Source organism: Harpia harpyja, chromosome 7 (genome assembly GCF_026419915.1).
Source record: "Harpia harpyja isolate bHarHar1 chromosome 7, bHarHar1 primary haplotype, whole genome shotgun sequence".
Lineage (NCBI taxonomy): Eukaryota > Metazoa > Chordata > Aves > Accipitriformes > Accipitridae > Harpia > Harpia harpyja.
The window spans coordinates 2,941,184-2,957,893 of NC_068946.1; the positions used below are offsets into that span (position 1 = coordinate 2,941,184).

The window sequence follows — 16,710 nt, forward strand, 5'->3', positions numbered from 1 at the left end:
TTGACTTCTGGAGTTACTCTCGGTTTTTAGTCCAAACTGCTGTGCCTCTTTACTTGGAGCAGAAGGCTGTGGGAATGTGGGGACACTGGGTACACCAACCATGCGTAGGGCTGGCTGACCTCCATGTGCTTTGGTATAATGGTTTAACCATTTGAACCATGCTTAAAGGATTCTCTGGTACTTTTTGTTCTCTCCTGTTTTAGAAACCCCAGTTCTTGATGTTGAGAACCTCAAGCTCTCAGCTAAGCAGGGTTATAAGGGCTAAGGCAGAATGTATGAAGCTGGTTACAAGAACTCTTTCTTTGCTGAACCAGTACTGTGGTGTGGTGAATGAGTTGGCCTGTAATTTTCATTTTGCTTTTACCAGGCTACATTTTAGCTAAAAATGGAAGCTTGTGGCAATGGAGATCTCTTTTCTTAAGTAGCTTGTCTACTTTTGTTCTTAAATGAGCTCCATTTTCAATGTAGAATTGAAAATACCTCAGTTGCCAGGATTGCATTCTACAGGCATCACAGGATGCTTTCAGCTTACCTAACTGAAAACCTAACCTGGTTTAAAAAACTAAACTAAACTTTGTGGGAAAGTTTGCTGTTATGCTTCCTTACTCTTCTTGCAGGCTGGTTAAAGTAGCTTTTTTGTTTTGTTTTTGTTTTTCTTTTTTGCAGAAGGCATATGAAATCTGCAACACCTCTCCTGCATTAATGAGGGTGCAGCACAGGACAATAATGGTGTGTGTTTTGGCCTTTGCTATTGTGTATTCTGTGTGCTGTTAGTGTTCCAGCATAATTTTACTTGTTTGCATTTCAGGTAATTCTTTCAGAATTTCATTAGATTTCATTATCTCTGCAGTGTGGGCAATTTTTTTCTGTCAAGACTTCTGAAAGTTGAATATAGTTGAACTTTTTTCAGAACTTAAAATGGTCATGTCATGTGTTTGTGTCTTTTGGGGGGTGGGGTGGAGTGTGGCCTCTAAGTGTGAGTTACTGTTTTATGTCTAAAAGTGTGGTGTTCTGGCAGTAACAAACAAAACTGCTTACACTGTGATGGTTTCATAATCACAGTATTAAACTGTTCATCTACAAATGAGCTTGGATGAGGATGATCCATATCCTAAGTAGATTAACCTCCACACCAGACACTGAAGTGGTTTGTAAATTTTCCAGCTAATAGTGAACTGTAAAATCAGAAAGATGCATTACATGTAAGCATCTCAGTTTAAAGTATATGAAGTTGTAGACTGGCTTTCTGATTTAAGATTATTTTGCTTCAGTACATTCTTGCTTTGTGCTTAGAATAACTTCCACTGTCCTGATGCAGCGGCTTTGAAGATGTGCACTCGAGTGTCCATTAACATCACCCATAGCCCTTGTCTTGCTGTGTGATAGAGACAGATTGCAGATTTTTTGAATGTATAAGCGGTTGTCAGTGTTTCAAATCTTGGGGTGAACTATAATTATTACTTTGTGCTGCCAGAGGAAAAAACTACAGAAATTTCTTACAAGAAATTTTTTCACCTTGCTACAAAACCGATTTGTATGTTAAATCATTAGAGTCTTCCAGATTGCAAGTGTGTGAGTTACTTAATGTGTCAATTTTTGCTTTTTTACTTAATATCTTTGGTGATTAGAAGTCATAACTCTTTTAGAAGAGTGTTGTGCTCTCACTTGATCTCATTAGTAGGAGGTTTATGTAACTTGATAGAATAGGTATCTTGATACTTAACTATGCTTAGAAAGCAAGCATACCTCAGGAACAGTATTGAGCAGAAATAATTTCAATGCTTTGAAAATGCAGATCGGCGGGGGCACTTTGTAGTGCAGTGAAAATTAGAGTCTTGTATGAGTGAGACAATGTTTTGTTACAATCCTAAACTCTCTAATAGTATGGACTTCTGTATCACTAGGGGAAGAGAATTAATGACCTGAGGATTGCAAGAGTTTTCTTGGAAAAGAAAGTTAAAAGTTTCTTGGCATTAGCAATTCTTTTGGTTATGTTAGTATTATTAAAGCAATGCCTATTTCCTTCATGAAGAGAAGCTGGCTGCTTAAGTTAGCTGACAAAAAATAGTCTGTGCTTTGATAGTATTTAAATTTCTGCTAGATCTGTTAAGAAATTGGTGTTATTTCTTGATAATTGTACTAATTCTGGTTTTGTTTTGGTTTGGTTTTTTTTCAGAATTTACATGTTTGACAGCAGAAGTTGGCTTTCTACTGTAGTGAGAGAAAATGTAAGTAGAGAAATAAGGTAATTTTTTTTTCTAGTTCTTGAGAAACTCATACTATTTTTAAAACGTGGCCAACTTCAGGTTTTTAGCTGTTAATCTGTGCAAGCCTAAAATACCTGTTTTCTACTTAGCATGTGTATTCTTATGTCAACAGGAAGGATTTTAAAATGGCCAGGAAGCCTGCTAAATAATAGATGTCAGTGCCTGCCGCCTTTCAGAAATGGAACTGGCAAAGCAGAGGGAGACCATAGATGAAACTGTTTCATCTCAGTGGGGCAGGGAACTGTAATAAATAAAATGATGAGAATAGTTATTCTTTCATGAATGAAAAATTACTTATCCACCACATTTGACAGAAGGCGGCCAAATTTCTTTAGAGCAAAGTGGCTCTTGTCAGAATGTTCTTTTCAATGTGTCAGTATTATTTAAACAGAACCTAAAAGTTTCAGAGTTTATATTCTGTGTAACTGTAATTATTACTAATATTCTTGGAACAGTGAAACCTTCATTACCTTCTAGACTATAACTTCAATTGTTTTTGCTTCTTGTGAAGCCCTTTAGTGTGTGAGGAACGTTAGTAGTTAGCCATGTGTTGTGTAGAAAGTATTTGCTCAGTTAAATCTGTTACTTTCAGTTACTAGATATTTACCTGTTTTTTAAAAAGCAAGCAGCAAGCTAGCCCCCTGTCTCTTTCTCTAAACCTGTCTTCTGAGGTGTTGTTCTCTAATTAGTTACCTTGGTCAACCCTAGACACCTCCAGTGTTCTTTTTTGGAGGAGCAGAAACTGAACACAGTGTTCCCAGTGTAGACAAACCATTGCTTTTACTCAGTGGCATTATGATATTTTCAGTATTTTCTGTCCTATTTTCTATATAACCTTCTTTCTTTTTTAACCGGTGCTGGGTATTAAGCCAATGTCTTTGAGCTACTCAGTGCATGTTCTACAGGGTTTTTTTCCCTTGAAATTAAGTTTGTATCACAGAAGCTTGTGTGATTCTGTACATTTCTTATGTTGTGTTCCTGTATACCTTTTCTATGATTTCTAACTTCTAAAATTATCTATACTTTTTTTTTTGTGATCACCATATGTGGAGATGTGTGTACTTCAGGATCAGAAGGCACTCCTGAATTTTTTTGTCTTCTATTTTGGATCATGTAAATGGGAGAGAGCACACCTCAAATTTGTTCCACAAGCAATTCTGATCTTACTGTGTTTTCTATTGAATAAAAGTCAAAAAGGAATCAATATATACTTCAGATTAAATAACAAAAAACCTCTCAGCTTTTCAAAGCCAATATGATGTCAAAACATTGGAACTAATGGTGGATTGTGTATAATTCCTTTGTCATTGTGAAAATGTACAAGCTGCTGTGCATGTTGCTAATAGGATTTATGGTATCTACTAGATTAGCACAGCTTCATTTAATCAGATGACCTGCTATGAGACTGTCTGGTAGGCATAACGTGAACTCATTATTAGGGCTGTAAAGTTGTGGCTCTGTTTTTGCAAATGATGTGTTTTGCTTTTCTTCTGGCTGTTTCGTACACACAGGACTGGTGTGTATTAGCAGGAAAGATGTTGAGGGAATAAATACCAGACAGCCTGTTGGTTTGGGAGAAAGGTGATTTGGCTAACCTTCTTATGAAATTACTGTACTTAGGTAGTACTCTAACAATATAAATTTAAACCCTCTGTGTTACCAGACTTCGCATCAACAAAGGCTTGGTTGGATTACTTTACTTGTTCATAGTAGTAATGTGTAGTAAAAACACCTTGTAGCAAACAAAGTTTGGCCATCAAGGGATAGAAATTCTAAATATTTGACTTAATGATAGCTGTGATTTCAAATCTGTGTTCTCTTCTTTTAATCTGTAGAGATTATTCACAGGATAGGCTGTTTATGAGAGGGTGGAAGACTCCATTCTTTTTTTATTCTTTTTTTTTATAGGAATGGTGTGAGAAAATGAAATAAGTGTTTAGTAAGCATTGCCTCATTGCTGTTACCAGGTATTTTTAGAGAGGAATCGTATATAACCCAGGAATATATGTTTGGATGAGTTGTATTCAACTCTTCCTATTTCTCTTACAATGTAGGCAAGCATCAGTCTACATATAAATGTGATGGTACTACCGATACCTTGGTTTCAGTAGCTGGACTTAATTGGATAAGCAGCTTGAGCTCTGGAAAGGACATTAAAGTTGTAACAGTGAAATGAGTGAATTTGAGGTCTTCCTCAGCCTCTGAATTGTTCTGTCACTGTTTTCTGATTAGTGAGCACTACCTTTAAATTAGAATTATTACACTGGGATCCTAAGTGTATCTCCATTTGCAGAAAGTATGTGGAAGTTTTGTAGATTTCATAAGGCTTTATAATCAGTTCAAAGATTCTGTGCAGAGTTGTTCAACAGATAATTGACTTCCTGGACATACATAACTTTCCTCGTATATAGGAATATAGCTGATATAGCTTACAGAAAAACAAACCCAGAAGTTGTTACTTTGAGATGAGTGACATGATAAATCCTTTTGACATAGCTGAATTGCGAAGTTTTATCATATATGGAAAGTTAACAAATTAGGTGAAGCCAATACTTGATTTTCTTATGTGGGGAAGAGAGGAACAAAGTGACTCTCTTGTGGGTAACTTGTAAGAAGAGATTAGAGGCTTGGGTCATCGGAGTAGTGAAGAATAGTAAGCTACCTTGCAAGTATGCATATTGTTGTCCCTGGCAAGAAGAGAATTATCTACAAGGTATACTTGTCAACAAGATTAGGGGGAATTAGGCTTAGAGCAGACACACTTAAGCACTTCAGCCTCTGGAAAGGTCTTGAGTGAGTTCAGCAAAGTGAGTGTGTTATTCTTGAGAAACCTGCCTTCAAGAACACAGTAACATATTCAAAAGAAAGTGAGGTAAGCATGAGTTTGGCTTCTACCTATTTCTTCACAGCTGTGGTGATAATTTGGAAAAAAGGAGTGTGGAACTTGAGTAGTGACTTTTTTTTTGGCATGAGGTTTGCTTGATTAAGAAATTTAGTAACTTCTTCCAAAATCCCAGAAATAGAAGCATCATCCATATCAAGCTTACAGTTTCTCCTAGAAACCTTCTTTTAAAATGGGGTTAAATGCCTTTAGAACACGCTGAGAAACAAAAATATATTATTTAATGATGTTCAGTTGTGCTAGTTTGCGACGAGCATAGATCACATATTAAACAGTCTCTGCTTGTTACTTCTGTCTGTAATATGAATAAATCTGTATGAAAACTTCCCAGGTATCAAGAGTGAGAATAGATAAAAATATTTTTCCCATACATTTTCCTGACCTTACCTGTTCTTGCTCTTTTAAAGATTTTTTTTTTTTTTTTCAAATGCTAGGTGCTAGTAACTTCTGCTGATATATATACAGTATAGCTGAAAAGTACACAAGAGGATGGAACCCTCTTTTTTTCCCCCATGATCGTGTTTCTGCCATAAATTTAATTGCCTAAGACTTAGTGTAAAAGAAATAGAGCAATAGCCAAGTTGGTTGGCTGGTTGTCCCATAACTTCTACAGTCTGCTTCAGAGAACTTACTGTGTTTTAATGCCCTTGGCTTCATTAGGATTTTCGTTTCCTGAGTGTTAGTGAGTTCAGTCATGTTGGCAGGAATTAGAACTTCCTGTTGATGTTGAAACGACAGAGACTACAAAGGGAGTGTGGAAATCTGGTTTAAACAATTCCTATGGATGCTGTCAGAAATGCAGTTAGAGTTCAGAGTTGCTTGGAATGCATAGGGGCTAACTTGTAACTCTAAAAGTGTATCTAACTTCAAGATATGAACTTACCATATGAATATATTACAGATGGGAAAGACATCAAGTGTTGTATGCATTCAGCTACTAATTGTCATGCAGCTAATATTGAAACATGAGTCCTACCTAGCAAGTTACTGAAGGTCAAGATCCATAGAAGCTGCTTTAACAATAGTAAAGTTCCTTGAACTCCTTGTTGCCTGTGATAATGGAGCCAGTATCTTGCATGTAGGTGTAAAGGTTTCTGTAGTGTTGGTAAACCATTTTGAAGTTGTTCATTAAAAGGAAGCTTTCCTTAAAACATTAGTGAGTGATTGTCTTGCTTTATTTGTGAATTCCACATCATTTTAGGAGCTTAGCTTCGCAGTAGCTAGGGCAGGTTATGTACATGTATGTCTGACTAACTGTATGATAAAGTGCATTTATGAAATGACTCTGAAGGTTAGGTTCTGTTAGTATGTTTAGTTAATTCTTACAGATTGTGGAGGAGTTTGGGTCGTTCTGCCCCTGCATAAAGCGGGACTTGGAAGAGAATGGGAAGCGAAGTGCTGAGGCAGAGTACTGTCCTGAAGTTGATGTGAGAGTTTCTTCTGTAACATAAGTATACATACAGTTACTGTGCTAGGCCTTTCAAAGTGTAATGGAGGTTTGAGCTGTGTGAAGACAGATGCGTACATGCTAGTTAAGCTATAATATCCCATCAACCGGGGAATGTGTCTTGTGTCCCTTCAGCTTCTGATTTGGCTGTATCAATGTTACTGCTTCTGTGTTACTGCAGAAGACACTCGACACTATTAGGCTGCTTCATCCGGTTTTGTCATTTGCAGTAATACCTTTCAGTGCATGCTCTATTAAGCAATAAGGCACAGGCATGAAATAAGCTTGTATGATTTGTTTTAAACTCAGTGTATGCAAATAATCCAGAATGAACCTATGGGGTTGAGTTTCTGTGAAGTGAACTTTCTCAATATGACTTTTTTCCTAGGATTAGTGTTCATGTCCTTAGGCCTCTTCCTGTTCCATACAAAGAAGTTTTGTTTCATTTAAATGTGAGAGAATTGTATTGCATAGTGCACAAATTCTGGCAGAAACAAATTGGCACTATTTTAAGCTGTATCTGCTTTGACTGACATTAGATTATTCATCCTATTACATTTTTAAATAAAGCTGCATGTAAATCTTCAATGTAGTTACCTGTAACTGCAGCTGGAGTTCTGGTGTCCTGAATCCTTATCTTAATCCTGTCATTTAGTTGCTGTGACCTTGAGCAGAACGCTTAAGTTTTGGATCGTAATTTCTTTCTCTGAAATAGGAATGATACCATCTCTAAATTCTTTGTACTCTGCCTGGAGAGGCTGGTATTTGCTTAGTGGGAAACAGGTTTATATATTAACTTAGAGAATGGCAGAAATGGAACTGGATATCAAAAAGGTAAAAGGTCTGAAAATTTGCATTTTATTCTTAGGAAGAGTCTTTAGAGTTTCTTAATTCCTTTATGTCAAGAGTAGTGCATACCATTTCACAATGTGTGTGAACTACACCGGAGCTGTAGGCAGCGATGACTGCATGCTAAAAACTGTAGATACACCCAGCCACACAGTGTTTTGTCTTAAATGTGGAATGAGCAAAACATCTTGGGAAACAAAAGAGCATTCAAAAGAAAAGAAGGTGGTTATAGGATAATAAAACACTCTTGATGGGTTTTGTCTTAACTGGATTTTGGACTAAGCTGAACAAGCAATCTTAAAGGGGCTTAAAGATGACCCTGGCACCAGAAGAGAGAAAAAAGGAGACACCTAGTTTCACAATAAAGTGAAAGGGCTTTGAAGGTTGTGTGAATGGAGGTTTTGAGAGAGAAGCTAACTAAAATTCCTTTTCTAAAATGCTTTGGGTTTCAGAGGTAAACTTGTAAATGGTAATATGACAAGATCTGACATCTGTTTCTTGAGGTCCTCGGTTTGGAATACTAGCTACTACAAAGAGCTGTGAGATAAGTCTGGTTATGTGGGATAGCAATATTTAGGGAATGTTAATCTTTTGAAACTTATTTTCTTTCGACAGTGATTTTTGCTCTACTGCTTTCATTTGCCTTCACCATATGTGCTCTGTTACTGTGATTGGATAAAAATTTGGAAGTTACCCTCATCTTTCTCCTTGGGAAGGACTTTAGGGAAAAAAACAAACCCCGCATGCTTGCAAAGATAAATAAGCTGATTAAATCTTAACAGAATAATATGTAAAGCTGCTAGCAAAGCATTTGCTTTATTTAATAGTAAATGGTCAATTCTGGCTAATAAAATGTTCTAAAAACACACTACCAGTGTTTGTTTATAAAGTCCAGGTGCTCTAAGTAACATTCGAAAATGGAACCAGTTATCTTGTTCTGCAATAAAAGATAAACTTCATCAGCACATTTCTTCAGTATCTTATATTGGTATCAAGCTGCAGAGACTTTAAAACAAAAGGTTTAAGAACAGCTGAGTTTTAGGTATGGAATGCTAGTGAAAATGCCAACAATATCTTTCTGTAACAGTGACTTTTAAAGATAAGTTGTCTGCTTGATGGAAAATATCTATATGCTTATTTTATTGGAAACCAGTCTAATAGTTGAGGAACTCTATAGGCAATAGTTGAGGGTGTTCAGTGATAATTATATTTTATTGAGCCTCTATCTTGCTGGCTACAGAGTACAGCAGACAGAGGAATATATGTTAGTAGTTTGGTGTCTACTGATGCTAGGAAAATAGTCTTAGAGGGGGAAAATGTCTGTTGGCAGCAGTTTCTTAAACTCCTCCCCATACCTAACATTCAAAAAATACTAGTTTTAATCTGACAACATGTTAATGTTAGAATCCATTCAGGAAATCTCAGGGAGACAATTCAGCAATTAACAAGTAAAATCCTGAACATTTGTGAGTGATCTCCTTTTATCCAGATATCAGAACAACATTTCTAATAATCCCTGTGTAACAGATAGCATTCCTAATAGGTCTTTTTACAGCATTTTGCAAGTGCTTGTGTCAGTCTGTAAATATTTAATGTGCTTATTCTTTGATAGGAGGATTGCTTACTCTATTCTTAAGACCTACAGGGAAGTTCTGATTTTCATGTCTAACGTTGGTGTTGCCTGTTGGTTCACTCTTTGGAAATTTAAGTTTATACAAAACTGAATCAGAAAAAACACTAATGGAAAAAAAAAATGCAAAAAAAGGGGCCCGGGGAAAGGAATAAGTCCAAATTATATTTTATTTACTGTGGCTGGAAAAAGCTAAGCACATTTGTGTGGTAACACCTTATTCTGAAGAGATTCCAGAGAAATATTTTCACCTGTATTCCAGTACTTATAAACCAATCTGCCTTTTTTTCAAGTGCTGTTTGAGATGGTTGAAAGGACTTGTCTACTCTAGTAATTTGAAGCTATGACTTGTACTAATTCTCATTATTATCACCTGTCTTTCAGATTTCTGGTTGTTTCAGAGGTGGCAGTGAAGCACACCTTTAGCACAGGAAAATGAGTGAGCTTGACCAGTTACGCCAGGAGGCTGAGCAACTGAAAAACCAAATCAGAGTATGTATTCTATCAGTAGATCTTGAAGCCACAGTACAGATGGATGGTCATTTGTGCTTCTTGAGGAGAACAGAGATGGACAGAAATGATGCATTAAGTTAAATGTTTCCACAATGTCAAAGTTAATGTCATGGATGTTTAGAAAGGGCAAACATATGTAACTGCTTTAGGAGATTACTTTTTGGTCTTTAATATTGCTTAGAAAATAATAGTTACACAAATAATTAACAAAACGGATTAGATCAAAATGAACGTTTACTGAAGTTTTTCTGAGTCAGCCCATAACCAATGTAAAGCAACCTCCTGCTTAAAATAAGTTCAGCTATAAGGTTATTCAGGGCTTTGTCCAGCTAGGTCTTGAAAACCTCCAAGGATGGAGACTACACAGCCTGTCTGAACAAGCAGTTCCATTGCTTGACTGTCTTCATGGTTAAAATTGTGTTACCTTTTTCTCAAAAGAAGAAGAAAACTTGGAAGTTAAATGCTCGATATGCTCAATGTGTTTTGACGGCAGACAGCATATTATGTTCATGCTGCAGTTAGGATGAGTCCTCTCTGGATGACAAGCAGAAATGCTTTCTGAACCTTGTTTTGAGGGTGCTTGATCAACTTGACAAAACAGAGATGGAGTATAAAGAAATGTACAGAACTTCTTCCAATTTCTCGTTCTTCTGTTGCAGGATGCTAGGAAAGCATGTGCAGATGCCACCCTGGCTCAGGTAAGCATTTAAGAGTTTAACATGAATTATGAAAATTTCCCTCCTTTACAATAAGAAAATATAGTGTAAGAAGGTAAGCGCAAGTGAATCGGGTTTGCCTCCTTTATCAGTTTTTTATTTCGCCTTTAGGTGGTTTCTTCCGGAAATAAGTACATTGTTTGTGTTTGTCCAGTTTCTGAGAGTGGTAACCTTGAGCAGTAGTTTCTTTAAGAAGTGGCTCAGGGCACATCTCTGCTGCTCAATGGAGAATAATGCAGGGGAGCTCCAGTGTTCTGCTACGGATATGGTAGTAGTACAGTTGTGTTACCATGATAATCTGAACCATAAGACCTGCTGAGGTTAACCTACTTACTAATTTCCACACAATACTGCACTTATGTTTGAACTGCTTCTGAACCTGAACTAATACCTTTGCATCTTGCTGTACTGTCACATTTTGATCCTATTGGCTTGGCTTCAGTCAACATTAACTTGTGGAAAGGGAAATCTGTACACGGTAGTACATCTCATGGACATATGGTGGGGTTTTTTCCTAGAAATCTGGTAGGAATTTAGACTGAAACAGATTATTATGGCATTGGAAGAGGTGGCAAGCCTTTGCTTTTTTTTTTTCCCTAGATATATTATGAATCAGTTGACTCTTGTCACCTACTTCAGTCCATTAGCTTGTATGTTGACTATTAATCCTGTGTGTCTGATTTAAGATAGTTGGTACAGAAGTGATGATATCAGTTTATTAATTTAAAATGTCACTAAAATATCAAGTAATAAAAGTAATGCCAACACTTATATGAGTGTACATATCTTGTGGTTTCATTTTATGTGGGGCACAATGGTAAGTATTTTCCAGGGTGAAAGTATGAAAAAAAGAGGGGGGAGAGGAAAAAAAAGCTTCAGTATTAGTTAATACAAGAGATGTCCACCATGAAAGGAGTTTTATGTCAAGGAAACATTCTTACCTGTTCATCTGAGACCTGAGTCCTAAGCCGTGTTGAGAGCCTTTGAAAAGAAGCAGAGGTCTTTACTCAAATATACTTGCTGAAGAATTTTGTAACATGGAGACATGAGAAGTATGCAGACATTATCCATAAAATAAACTTACAAACTGTTGGATTTGTTGTGATGTGTACCACTTACAGTACTGGAAGTGTTTTGTGCCGTTTTCTGGGTTTTTTTGAACCGGTACTTCTCTCCAGAATGGAGGACTTACTTATATTAAATTTGACTGTGTAAGGACAGCTAAACTGAGGATTGCTTCTTCACTTTGCTATTCACTTATTGCAGAGACTACTTTTATCTTAAAGAGGTTAAATAAATCAGGTATACTATGAATTTAATAATCCTATACTTGGAAGGGAAGGCCTTTTGGATGTGAAAGCAAGTAATTAATTAATCCTTTAAAAGTGGAGACATGTTTAAAGCCTGATATACCTCCCCACCCTTCTGAAAAAAAAAAAGTTAGTCTACCACATTTAGCTATACATAAGTAGAAAACCCAGATCAAAGGTCTGAAATCCTAGAAGTCGAAGAAGATATGACCTAAGCAAAGTAATTTCCGAGAGTCTTTATAAAGGTGATGGAGAGGCTGCTTTCTTCATTTGATAGAGATGTACTACATAAAATGATGTAACTTTTGATTAGGTAATTTTTAAAAACTCAGTCAGTATTCAAAATGTGGGAATTTGGTCTGCATTGGAATGCTCATTTAGACGTAGTTGTGTATGATGTGTTACTTTTGGAACTATGAAGTGAAAAATTCAGTGTGTGATGCCATTCCTATTTCAGATCACAGCCAATATTGACCCAGTGGGGAGAATTCAAATGCGCACTAGAAGAACACTCCGGGGACACCTGGCTAAAATTTATGCAATGCACTGGGGGACTGATTCCAGGTGGGTGCTAGTGATACAAAATTGGATCACGTGGCTTCACTGTTCTTTGGAAAGTTGAGTGCACAGGACTGTTATTTTTCCTGTTCCTACCACTAGGAACTACTAATTCCAAGAGAACTCAGGAACTACTAATTCCAAGAGAACTCAGGAACTACTAATTCCAAGAGAACTCAGACAACCAAGAGAATTCAGAAACACTTAATATCACTTTTTTCCTCCTAATGTCCCTGTTTTTGTCATCCAAATCTAAATTTGGTGCCAAAATACCAGTCTTCATCTACTTGCCTGAAAAATATAGTTATGGTTCCAAATGAATTCTGAGGAACTGTGAAGATAGAATAGATTTCATTATCAGTTGTCTTTTTTCCTTAAGTGCTTCCTCTTAACTACAGATGTTTGGTTAGAAAGAAACTAAATGATACTAGTATCAGCTACTTTCGTTCTCTTTTCTTTACAAGAATTTTAAGGCGCACTAATGGCAGCAAATTTTCAAACTTCAGTTACAAGAATATTTTGCTGCTTCCTTGCAGGAACAGATAAAAAAAAAATCCCCCTTAGGAATTTTTAAGTTACAACTAAGGAGTTTGTAAGTTACAGCTAGCCTCTTTCTACTCAGTAGAGATTTTTTAAGGAAGCTTAATGTTGTTAAAGTTACCTTCTTACAAATTTTGTGTAAACAATCTGTGCCTTATGAAAAAACTGCATGAACTCTTGTGTGTATGCATACAGTAAATACACTAAAGCAAAATAGCCAAGTGCTTAACAAAGACGACAGTATGCATCATGAAGATGAATAGTAATTCATGATGTGTTATACTTTTAGTTTCTGAATTGCATAGTACTTAAAAATCAGAACGAACACAATTGTTACTTTGAGTTAAACTTTAGTGTTTTGCACCTCAGTTTTCTATGCCTGTGAAAGAAGCTAATTTCTCACGGATATGTAGAATTCATTGCTTCAGGCATCTCTTTGGCATATGGCTTATTTAAAAGATGGGGATTTGATTTCTTGTTTGGCAAAAGTGTTTCAAGACAGCTCTAAAATACAACCTACAGCAAAAATAATTAATGCAGAGAGACTGGAGTACTTTGATGATTGCACTGTATTGTTCAAGTTGGAAATGGTCAGATGAAGATGCACAGAACAAATTTGAATACCATATTGGAGTATTTTATCCAAAATGACTTGTAAAATGCAGAGACAATACAAATTTTTCATGTCAGTGTAGCTGATCTATCTTTAAGCACATTAAAAGCAGGTAAGAGAGCTCTGAACAATGTATTAGGTGCATCACATTTCAAACGTGATTGCTGGATTGGGGGATTGAGGTGGTGTTGATTTGATTTAGAGCAAAAATCTTCCTAATGCCACCCCTTCCATTAGTGATATCTTTGCTGCGTTTCATTTTAATTTCCATTGCATTTCAGTGCTGACATTCATTCAGGGTTTTTGGATGTCTTAGAACTTAAATTCCTGTTTTAAAAACAGGAAAAAGGAAAATGTGTTGATAATGTAGATTCCCAAACTCACTGAGTCTGAAGCCTGCGTGTAGAACACAGAAACGCTGATTCCATGCAAGTTTTCTCCCTCAGTTTTCAAGATGGAGATGTTAGTTAAAAGACTACAGTTTTTCCTGAAGTCAGAATGTGTTAACATGTAGGCGTTCCATCACACATTTCCATAATAGTTAGCACTGAAATTGAGTACTTCCAAAATTGTATTTATAGTGCTAATAACTGAATTGGGTAATGCTGCACTGTACTGAAATGGTTTCGGGTACCTTGGCCTTGATAGTGGAGACAAGTGTCATCACAAAGATGTTCCTTCTTGTCTTCCTCCAATGATTGTGTTTACCTTCTGTTTCCTCTCTAGGCTTCTAGTTAGTGCCTCCCAGGATGGCAAACTTATAATTTGGGACAGCTATACTACAAACAAGGTAAGACTAACTGATATGTTGCTATGTAATTCAACTGTAAATACAAAGGAAGGAAATGTTACCTGTCATGATTTTGGCTGCATTACTTTCATAGTCCTAAGACCAAATTTTGAATTCTCCAAAACAATAAAGTTTGCATTTAAAGAATATAGCAGTGTCTTAAGTGCATTGTGTATGGAAATGTGCACCACAAATGGAAAACAATGAATTACTTAATTCTAGAGAATGTTTTGATTTGTTTTGATACTGCAGAGAAATTGATCAACAGAGAGCAAGAAGTAATTGGCATGTTGCACCAGAATGGTCATATTTAAGCATAGCCATAATAATTTGTTGTCTGCAGTTAAGTACTGAAAGACCTGACATATATACTGGGTTATCACGTTGTGGCTGCAATCACATGATGCGGTTCAGGATTACTTTTACTTTCATATTGTAGTGATTGGTATTTACTGGTTATGGTTATTGTTATCAGGGCTAGCAACAATTCACATGTTGCCCCTTTGAGTTAGGTGACAGAGCTACTTATGTCTGTTGTGCACAGGAGTACAGAACTGACTTTATTTCAAATAAGTTTTCCTGACTTAGCTCATCATAGCCTTAAAACCAATTTTGCCAATACACTTGAGCAAATGGCATGCTACAGAGGAGACAGAAGCAGAGACAAACAACTGCAGCAGCAACTCCTAAAGCTGGGACTATAGTTGAATCCCAGTTGTGAAACTAATGAATCCATAACTTTACTAAAGAGTAATAATACCGTTTGCAAAAAAACCCCACATCTCCCTTTTTGCCTTCATCCTCCTCCTTTGACGCCAGCCTGCAGGTAAATGTGATCTAAATTACTATAACAACTGAAAGATAAGACAGTAAAATAATCACTGTATACCATGATTTCCATATTAGTAACTTCAATGAATGCTAATTAATCCATGGCATCATCAAGAGGCAGAAAGCAGATTTCTTACTGGGCGGGAATGGAATCAGAGGTTCTTACTACACTGGTGAAATTTTTACTAGAATCAGAAATAGAACTCTTCAGCTGCAAAGCATCCTCCTCCCATACTTCTTGGCAGTATTGATTCAGTGAAGTAGCAATTGAGTTAAAACCAGAAAAAAATCCACCACCACCCCACCCCCAAAGAAGTAAAAAAACCCAAACAAACAAAAACCCCTAAAACCCAAACCACAAAGCCTCTGGAATTATAGGTAGCAAACAGCTTGGTGTTGAAATAGTATTAAATATGACTAGGTAGTACCCCAAAGCAGTTAATGCAAAAATACTTGAATGATAGTCTGCAGATATTCTTTTGGCAGTTGCAGCACATGTTGGAAGTAACACAGTTGTCATAAATACGATCTTTTCCTAATGATAAAATAAAATGGCTCAAGGTGAATATTCCAATTAGTTCCTTGGTAGAAGACTTCCAAAAATGAGCTGGTGGGTTTTAGTGCAGGGTATTGTTTTTTAACTGCTGATTGCTGCAGGATCACTGATTACTGTAGCAGCAGAGGAACACACAGTAGCCTTTACTGTTTACTTAAGAAATGCAGGAAGATTGTTAATATTGCATGAAATCTCACAACATGTATAAGGATATGATTCCTTAAAAATGTTACGAACAAATTTGAAGGATGAATGCAATGAGTTATCAAGACAGAACAGGTTTAGCTTCAATAATTTTAAAAATAAAGTTCTTTGAGCATAGAATGACAAAGGAACATGGGGTAGTTATTTAAATATGAAGCTTGATTGCTTGCAGTAGGTTTCCAAAGAAGGATTTAAATGGCAATGAAAGTAGCGATTTCCTTACTTGTTCATTCATAGCATAAGATCTAAGCCTGGAATTGGCAGTTTTGCTGACTACTTGGAAGTCAATATTTTCCTGAACCTATAATAAACCAATAGTAATCAGAGCACTGAAATGAAATAATTTAGTTTTGACCAAAATTAGTGATTAAACGATATTCAGGAAAGGCAAATCTGAGGGTTTAGTTACATCATTATTTGGTCTGACGAGCTATATATGCAAGTTACCCTCAAAATAGTTTGATACTCAAACAGCCAAAGACTTTCCTTTTCACAGTTTTCTTCTTGTCCTTTTCACAAAAAGATGATGTAAGTCTTGAGAGACAGGTGAAAAACTTCCTGATGGTAAATTATTGAATCAGTTGTTTTGCAGATGAAATACATTAATGTATCTGTTTCAGGTGCATGCTATTCCCCTGCGTTCATCTTGGGTCATGACTTGTGCATATGCTCCTTCTGGAAATTATGTGGCTTGTGGTGGTCTTGATAACATCTGTTCCATTTATAACTTGAAAACTCGTGAAGGGAATGTACGTGTCAGCCGTGAACTAGCTGGTCACACAGGTGAGTATCTGTTTGGAATGATCTAAGTTACCTAAGCACCTGGTGAAGAGTTAACAAAAAAAATTTTTTTTAAATGTAATTTCCTAATTAAAAAGGTGTACTTCACTGTGGACCTGTATTTCTCGGGCAGGACCTTAGCTGCATACTGCCTGTCTCCCTCCTTTTTAAAAACTCTTTTTAAAGGATGATGCTCTTTGAACA

General features: G+C 36.5%; 1 protein-coding gene across 6 annotated transcripts in view; it reads left to right on the plus strand.

Annotated features, from left to right (window-relative positions):
• Window positions 1–16,710, plus strand: part of GNB1 (G protein subunit beta 1) — a 46,027-nt gene that overhangs the window by 19,476 nt on the left and 9,841 nt on the right. For 3 of the 6 annotated variants that reach the window (XM_052792191.1, XM_052792196.1, XM_052792190.1), the window contains exons 2-8: window positions 667–729; window positions 2,177–2,228; window positions 9,480–9,587; window positions 10,268–10,306; window positions 12,092–12,198; window positions 14,072–14,135; window positions 16,347–16,509. In XM_052792191.1, coding sequence (XP_052648151.1) covers window positions 9,531–9,587; window positions 10,268–10,306; window positions 12,092–12,198; window positions 14,072–14,135; window positions 16,347–16,509 — 430 coding nt within the window. In that variant the 5' untranslated portion in view covers window positions 667–729; window positions 2,177–2,228; window positions 9,480–9,530. Of the gene's footprint in view, window positions 1–666; window positions 730–2,176; window positions 2,229–5,008; window positions 5,140–9,479; window positions 9,588–10,267; window positions 10,307–12,091; window positions 12,199–14,071; window positions 14,136–16,346; window positions 16,510–16,710 lie in introns of those variants that run through there. The other 3 variants (XM_052792193.1, XM_052792192.1, XM_052792194.1) reach the window with 2 other exon arrangements.